This window comes from Lactuca serriola, chromosome 2 (genome assembly GCF_051521515.1).
Source record: "Lactuca serriola cultivar US96UC23 chromosome 2, Lser_US96UC23_V15, whole genome shotgun sequence".
In the NCBI taxonomy this organism is placed as follows: domain Eukaryota; kingdom Viridiplantae; phylum Streptophyta; class Magnoliopsida; order Asterales; family Asteraceae; genus Lactuca; species Lactuca serriola.
Genome location: NC_136409.1, coordinates 35,181,629 through 35,190,694, shown reverse-complemented (window position 1 = coordinate 35,190,694; position 9,066 = coordinate 35,181,629). Strand labels below are relative to the sequence as shown.

At 40.6% G+C, this 9,066-nt stretch overlaps 1 protein-coding gene across 1 annotated transcript; it reads right to left on the bottom strand.

Moving 5' to 3' along the window:
• Positions 1-920: 920 nt before the first annotated feature.
• LOC145089158 (uncharacterized) lies at positions 921-2,206 on the bottom strand. Its single transcript, XM_079027636.1, has 2 exons — positions 1,403-2,206; positions 921-1,301 (listed from the first exon to the last, which is right to left on the bottom strand). Exons 1-2 carry the CDS (start codon positions 2,204-2,206, stop codon positions 921-923), a joined length of 1,185 nt encoding a protein of 394 aa, XP_078883762.1.
• Positions 2,207-9,066: the final 6,860 nt, after the last annotated feature.

Below are 9,066 nucleotides of genomic sequence, written 5' to 3'. Positions count from 1 at the left end.
CCAAAAAGTTAACGATATCAGCATACCAAGGAATAGATTAAGTAACAGAAAAGGGATAATCTGTCTTAGGTGGTCAACAACAAGGTTCTTGTATCCACTCTTGTCTCGTATTTCCAAATCAAATTCTTGCAATAATAAGATCCACTGGATGAATCTTGGCTTTGCATCCTTCTTCTCCATCAAGTACTTGAGAGCCACATGATCCGAATACACTATAACTTTGGTGCCTAGTAGATATTTCTAAAAATTCTCTAAAGCAAACACTATGACCAATAGCTCCTTCTCTATGGTATATTATTTTCATTGAGCAATGTCTAGTCTCCTCCATGTATAGTAATCCCATGGGAGGCTCTTCCATTCGTTTGACCAAAAACGGCACCAATAACATAATGTCTTGCATCACACATGATCTCGAAGGGGAGATCCCAATTCGGAGCTTATATGATGGGGGCGTATGTAAGCAATTCATTGAGCTTGTCGAAAGCCTCTTTGCACGCCCCTTTAAACTCGAAATCAACCTCTTTTTGAAAAATCCTTGATGAACCATCCTGATTCCCGTCTTCTTCGGTACAACTTGCACCGGACTCACCCATTTGCTATCCGACATTGGATAGACCATTCTTGCATTAAGAAGCATCAATATCTCTTTTGTCACAACCTCCATCATTTGGCGGGTTCAATCTTCTTTGCACATCCCGACTTGGCTTGCATTCATCCTCCATTAAATTTTTGTGCATACAAGTGGATGGACTCAATCCCTTGATATCTGCAATCGTCCAACCCATGACTTCCTTATGTTCCTTCAACACCTTGAGGAGTTGCTCTTCTTCAAATTCGGTTAGATGGGTCGATATGATAACCAGAATAGTTTCGTTCTTTCCCAAGTAGGCATACTTCAATTGCTGAGGTAGGACCTTCAATTACAATTCAGGTGGTTGAACAAGGGATCGAGGCAACTTTGTATGAGTTAGGGGCAACTCAATTTGCTTGACATCAAATCTTGTAGATTTCTTTACCTCTAAATTATTGACCAACTTCTCAACCTCCGGATCCAAAGAATAACGCATCAATTGTTCGGGTAGCTTCCGACAATCAAGCCCCTTGCATAAAATCATTTCCAACACATCACCATTGGATAACTCAAACAATTCTGGAGATATGGGCTCAATAATATCAACATAGTACAAAGATGAAACATCACTAGGATATCTCATGGCATCATAAATATTAAAACTTACTATTTCACCATCAAACTCCGTTGTCAAACTTCCCGCATACACATCGATCTTCGTCCTAGCCGTCTTCAAAAACGGTCCCCAAGTAAGATTAGAGCCGATTTGTAGGACACTTGCGCATCTAGACCAATCACATAGAACTCTGTCGGAAAGACCAATTGGTTCACTTGAACCAAAACATCTTCTAGAACACCTCTAGGAAAGACACTCAATTTATCCGCAAGAGAAATTATGACATCGGATTCACTTAAAGGTCTGACATTCAATGATTTATACACCGAATAGGGCATGACATTGATGGAATCACCAAGGTCAAGCATGGCACTACTAAAAGTGACCTCCCCAATCTTGAAAGGAACCGTAAACATTCCGGGATCTTTGCATTTGGGTGGAAGTTTCCTTTGTAAAACCATGGATGCGGATTCATTCATTGAAATTTTCTCGTTTCCCTTCCACTTCCTCTTGTTCGTAAAAAGCTCTTTCAAGAACTTTTCATATCTAGGGATTTGCTTGATTTCATCAAGTAAAGGGATGTTTACTTCCACCTTTCGGAAGGTGTCTAAAATCTCGTTCTCCTCCATATTCTTCTTTAAAGCTGCAAGTCGAGAGGGGAATGGCGGTTGAGTGGCTATTCGTGTCACTAGGGGAATAGTTTTCTTTGGAACTTCGGTTTGTGCATCATTCTTGACTATAGGATCCTCAATGGAAGTAAACTCTATTTCTTCCTCTTCTTCCATTGGCTTCTTCTTTGAACTACTTTCTATGGTTATTTTACCACTTCTCAAGGTCACCACACTGACATTTAGGTTCTTTTTGGTTTGAGAAGGTAATTTTCCACATGACTCCAACATGCTTATAGACGTAACTATATCCCCCATTTGTGCTTCAAGGTTAGAGATACTAGTCCTTGTCACTTTTTGGAATTGTTGATTACTTGTGGCTAAGGATTTGACAATATCTTCAAGTGACATTCCGGAGCTACTCGGTTTGAATTGATGAGGTTGTTGGCAATGATGTGGAGGGTGCGGTTTGGGTTGATAGTGTGGTTGTAGATGTTGGTAGTGAGGTTGTTGTGGTGAGTAGGAAGGTCTAACCAATGCATTTTGAGGTAATGGTCTTGGGTTGTAGCTGATGTTGGGATTTGGCTTCCAACTTTAATTGTAAGCATTTTGATAACTGAATGGCTTGTTGTGGTAGTTTTGGAATCCTCCCATGACATTCACATGTTCCGCATCTTCTTGAAGAACGGGACACATATCCATAGGATGTCCCATTATTGCACATATTCCACAAACCATCGCTTGTGGTGTTTGTCCCATGGATAACTTTTGAACAACCGATGTTAAATATTTGACTTGACACTCGACACTAGATGTGTGACATCCCCAAAATCTCGGCCAGAAAAGACCGATTTTCATTTATGCTTTTAAAATAATTTCAGAGTAAATCCTTTTGATTTGAAAGAGTTGCGGAATTTATTCCCAAAAACAAAACATGATAAAACAATGTTTACTAATGCATTTCATAAAAGAAATGTATTTTCATTATATAATCAAAACTCGGGGTGTCGTGTTCCAATACATACCATAAAGCATAAACGATAACATTACAAGTCATTCAACAAATATATACATATACAGACTTGTAAACAAAACAACTCGATGGTTCATCCATCTTATGCCCTTGCACCACTTCCTGTAATACAAATCAAACTGAGTGGGTCTGGCTTGGGAGCCTCGTGAGCATATAGGGTTTTTAACCCATAATAAATAATTATATTTAATTCCACCAACCAACAATAACCCAATTACCCATTCCCGTTATTCTCACTTTATGTCCCTAAGACAACTAACATAAGGGACCTAGTCTAAGAATATTTCATCGGGGCGACAACACATGCTTCAGGGGTTCCTCAGCAATATAAGTCAAATAAGGCAACCATGAGGGGGATGGAGTACAGCGAATGAACACCCAAGTTCATTAACACCTACAAGTGGCGAACCTGCTAATGTTTCCACAAGACTATCTAGAAAACTCTGTGGTCGTCATCTAAACTCCGCTAGATGACTAAATCAAACAACAACGAGGCCTCTCATCTGTTTATTACACACCAACTATCTACCCATGTTCTACCCAACATATTAGTAGATAAAAATTATACATTTTTATACATAGTTTAAAACTTGTATAACATGCTTTAATCAATACATATTCCACATAACAGATGAGGAACACACACATAACACGTATTTCATAGAAGACAAATCAGATCCATGAGATAGAAGGGAGTGAATAGACATTCACACACATAACCACAAAATTATACACATAATACGTATTCCGTATAAAATACCTCATAATTATGTGTTAGAAGAAAGCAACTACAAACTCACACGTATAAACAACAATATACTTAATACACTCAAACCATACTTGTATTATTATCGTGTTTGTGAAAGGTAGTATACACTCACTTGATCAGAAGATGATCGGACAGCACTACGACTTGCGGAAGTAGTAATCCTCAGCAGATCTGGAAGCTCTCTACAAAAATCGAACTTCTCGCGGGCAGAGCTTCCGCTCGGGAATCTCACTTCTCGGGATCTTCGGGATCTCGGGACTTTCTTCGGGGCTCGAGAATATTACTGGGGCTTCAGGGTACTTCTGGCACGCAAATCGAGGTAAAACGGGAGAGAGAAGAGAGAAAAATACCAAAGGAGTCGGCTGCCTTCGGATCCTATTTATAGAGGCTGTAACCTCGGAGTACGCGGAGCGTATGCCTCGGATCGTCATGGATTACGTATCCGAAATACTCGAGTGCGAATGTCAACATACCTCGGTGTTCGCAGGGCGTAGGCTAGTACGCGGGGCGTACTTTGGATGAGTCCGATGACTCGTCTTCGGATAATACTGGGATTTAATATTTAAATTTAATTATTAATTATTTAATAAATTTCGAAAATTCATATCTTCTTCATACGAACTCCGTTTTCCACGTTCTTTACATCCATGCAAAGGTGAGACTACGCTCTACAACTTTCGTTTAGACTCTGTCGGCTAATTTTAATTTTAATTTTATTATTTATTTTTAATAGGCCGGGACAGAAAAACTTCGTTATAAATTCATAACTTCTTCGTTTGACGTCCGTTCTCGCCTAACTTTTAATCGCTTCGATACCAACAACGACATCTTCGACTCTCGTTTAGATTGCTTCGGCTAAAAACCGCTCGATCTCAAATCGAGTATTTCAGGCTGCATACCGTTAAGCCGAAACTTCGATAAATCATAACTTCCTCATACGAAGTCAGATTTGGGCATCCTATATATATTTGGAAACCTCATTTCAACTACTACCACATTAACCAAAGATATCAAGTTTATTTTACACTTGAATTTCGACGCTTATTTTGATTCTTAATTAATCAAACCACATAATTAAGCAACTAAACACAAAACACATAATACTCAAATAATACAATCTTATTATTTCAAAACGGGTTACAAAGGTTAACCTAGACTATTACATTGCTAAGAATGGCAAGCCGGAAACACAGACGTTACAATTCTCTCCACCTTAGAATGATTCCGTCCCCGGAATCATACATCAACAAACAAATGCGAATAGCGACTCAACATGTCACTCTCCGTCTCCCAGGTGAGATTCGGCCCATTCACATGTTTCCATCAGAGAAGCACTAACCCAACCATTTTGCGTCGCAACTTCTTAGTCTTTCGGTCAACAATTGCCTCTGGTTCTTCAATCAACCTTTTATTCTCATCAATTCTCAATTCAGAAATTAGAATTATATCAGGAACTTCTCCCGTGAACTTCCTCAAATAACACACATGAAAAGTGTTGTGAATTCCATTCAGTTCTTCTGGTAGTTCGAGCTTGTAAGCTTGGTTCCCAATTCTCTGAAGAACTTTAAACGGTCCAATAATCCTTGGACTCAACTTTCCCCTTTTACCAAATCTTATAAGTCCCTTCCACGGCGAGACTTTAAGCAAAACCGAATCTCCAACCTCAAAAGTCATCGGTCTTTGCTTTTTGTCAGCATAGCTCTTTTGACGATCCTGAGCTGCTAACATTCTTGCCCTAATTATTTTTAACTTTGCAGCAGTTTGATGAACCATCTTCGGTCCCATAAACTGCTTTTCCCCAGCCTCAAGCCAACAAGATGGCGTACGACACTTCTGTCTATACAAATCTTGATAAGGTGCCATCTTAATGCTCGAGTGGAAACTATTATTGTAGGAAAATTCTACCAATGGTAAATGTTCATCCCAATTACCTAGGAATTCCGAGCTACATGCTCTTAGCATATCTTATGGTGTTTGTATCGTTCTTTCACTCTGACCATCAGTCTGTGGATGGTAAGCTGTACTTAAACATAACTTGGTACCCATTTCCTCTTGTAGACTTTTCCAAAACCTTGAGGTGAAACAGCTATCACGATCCAAAACAATCGTTAACGTAACACCGTGAAGCCTCACAATTTCCTTCACGTAAGAATTCGCAAGCTTTTCCATAGACCATTTCTCCTTGGCTGCTATGAAATGTGCACTCTTAGTGAATCGATCAACGACCACCCAAATCATGTCGTGACCATATATTGTTCTGGGCAGTTTAGTGACAAAATCCATAGAAATGTCTTCCCACTTACCCATAGGCACATGCAATGGTTCTAAACTCCCGTACGGTTTCTGATGTTGTGTCTTGACTCTCGCACAAGTCACACACTCGGCCACATACTTTGCAACATCAAGCTTCATCGTCGGCCACCAGTAGTAGGGTTTCAGGTCCCTATACATTTTAGTGCTACCAGGATGAATTGAGTACATGGTTTTGTGAGCTTCTTCCATCAGAAGATCCCTAATTCCTACTGACTTAGGTACCCATATACGATCTTGGAATACCTTCAGTCCATGACCGTTTGTACCAAACACCAACGTTTTACCCAAACGTTCCTCCTTTCGGTCATTTTTCTTAGAAGCTTCCTCTTGAGCTTTCTTTATACTTTCCACAATGGTCGAGACAACTTCAATTCTCAACGCTCTTGGCCTTTTCCTTTCAAGATTGACTTTCCGACTGAGAGCATCAGCAACAACATTAGCTTTACCGGGGTGGTAAAGTATCTCTCAGTCGTAGTCTTTATGTAATTCTAGCCAGCATCGTTGCCTCATATTCAATTCCTTCTGATTAAAGAGATATTGGAGACTCTTATGATCAGTAAAAAGTTTGCACTTCGTGCCATAGAGGTAATGCCTCCATATTTTCAGAGCGAAAACTACCACTGCCAATTCCAAATCATGAGTCGGGTAATTCTTTTCATGCTCTTTCAGCTGTCGAGACGCATATGCTATCACCCTTTCTCGTTGGGTCAAAACACAACCCAATCCAACCCCAGACGCATCGCTATAAACAGCGAAGTCTTCAACTCCATTGGGTAGAGAAAGTATCGGTGCCTCGCATAGCTTCTTCTTTAGCTTCTCGAATGCTTCTTTATGCTTATCACTCCAAGCATAAGTAGCTCCTTTTTGGGTCAAAGCTATTAATGGAGTAGCAATCGAAGAAAAGCCTTGGATAAACCTGCGGTAATATCCGGCTAATCCTAAAAAGCTTCAAATCTCCATGGGACTTTTCGGTTGTTCCCACTTCATTACAACTTCAATCTTTGCTGGATCAACCATTATCCCTTCTTGGTTGACCACATGACCCAGGAATTGGACTTCACGAATCCAAAAATCACATTTGGAGAACTTCGCATACAACTTCTCCTTCTTCAAACCTTCCAACACTTCTCGCAAGTGCTTGCCATGCTCCTCCTGGCTTTTCGAGTAGATCATAATGTCGTCTATGAACAATATCACAGATTTATCAAGGAACTGATTACAAACCCTATTAATCAAATCCATGAATGCTGCCGGAGCATTGGTTAGTCCAAACGACATAACCAAGAACTCTTAGTGTCCATATCTAGTTCTGAATGCAGTCTTCTCGATATCTTGCTCTCTTACTTTTAGCTGATGATATCCTGACCTAAGATCGATCTTCGAGAAATAGCTCGAACCTTGCAATTGATGAAACAGGTCATCAATCCTCGGCAACAGATATCTATTCTTTATTGTTGCCTTGTTCAGCTCTCTGTAATCGATGCACATTCTCATACATCCGTCTTTCTTCTTCACGAATAACACTGGAGCTCCCCAGGGCGATGAACTAGGTCTAATGAAACCTTTGTCCAGTAATTCTTGAAGTTGCATCATCAGCTCCTTCATCTCCGTCGGTGCTAATCGATAAGGTGCTTTTGCTATTGGCATGGTCCCTGGTAACAAGTCTATTCTGAACTCCACTTGTCTATCAGGTGGTAATCTAGGAAGATCTTCGGGAAATACTTCCGGATAATCACACACCACTGGAATACTCTGCATCACCTTCTTTTCCTTCTTAGCATCGATCACGAATGCTAAATATGATGTACATCCCTTGGTCAAACACTTCTTGGCTTTCATTAGGGAAATGATTCCAGAATTTACTCGTCGTTTGTCCCCTTACACCATAAATGAATCTTTCCCAAGCGGGTTTACTTTAACTATCTTCTTCTTGCATAAAATTTCGGCATCACTGGCGCTAAGCCAATCCATTCCCAGAACGATGTCGAAACCATTAAGTTCGATAGGCAATAATTCCTCGTGAAACTTATTCCCATTAAGGTCGATTAAGATGTTTTTCATACGATGGCTAACAGGTAGAAACTTGCCACTAGCAACTTCGACTAATAAAGCATTATCTAGTCTATCAACAGGCAAAGCTAGCTTTCTACCAAACTCATGTGAAATAAAGGAGTAGTTGGCTCTAGAATCAAACAAAATTTGAGCAGGCAATTCGTTTACGAGAAAGGTACCTGAAGTGACATCAACTTCATCTTTCGCAACTTCGAGTGTCATCTGGAAGGCTCTCGCCTTCGGCTTTGGTGGAATGTTGGGCCTAGCTGCCTCCTTCTTCTTCGGACAATCTTTCAAAATATGCCCCACTTCATTGCAACCAAAACACATCCTTTTGTTGTTCGGACACTCATTGGCAAAATGTCCAACCTTTCCACACTTGTAGCAGGTCACATCCTCGCTACATTTCCCAAAGTGCTTTTTCTTACACTTATCACACCACTTTGCTTCGCCTCCTTTTCCTCCAAACTTTTTCGAATCCGATTTTGAAAATTTGCTTTTCTTACTGGAACCAGATGTTCCCTCAAACTTTCTCTTCTCACCAACCTCAACCTTGTCGGTGGTTCTCCCCTTAATCATGTTCTCAACAGACTTGGCAGCCCAGATAGCTGCCTCTAGAGTATGTGTCTGACGTACTGGCACCTCGTACTCCCATGGGAGTCCCTTCGCATACCGGTCCACCTTAGTCAGCTCGTCTGGGACGATACGCAAGGCAAACTCCATCTTATCGGTAAAGTTATTAGTGTATTCATCAACCGACATGCTGCCTTTTGTCAATGCCAAAAACTTATTCTCCAACTCCAACAGATTTTGAGCCGAGCAGAACTTGCGCTTAAACTGCACCAAGAACTCTGCCCATGTCAATTGTAGTGGCTCATTAGGGCTTAAAGTCTTCCCTAGAGTGTTCCACCAACAAACGGCTCCACCTCGAAATTGACGCACTGCATAGATAGTCTGCAACTTGCCTCTGCAGCCACAAGTCATGAAGGCTAACTCCATTTCGGAGATCCAATCCATAACCCCAATCGGATCATCCTTTCCATTGAAGGTCGATGGTTTGCAAGTTAGAAAGTCCTTGTACTTGCATCCCATTCCATCATTCCT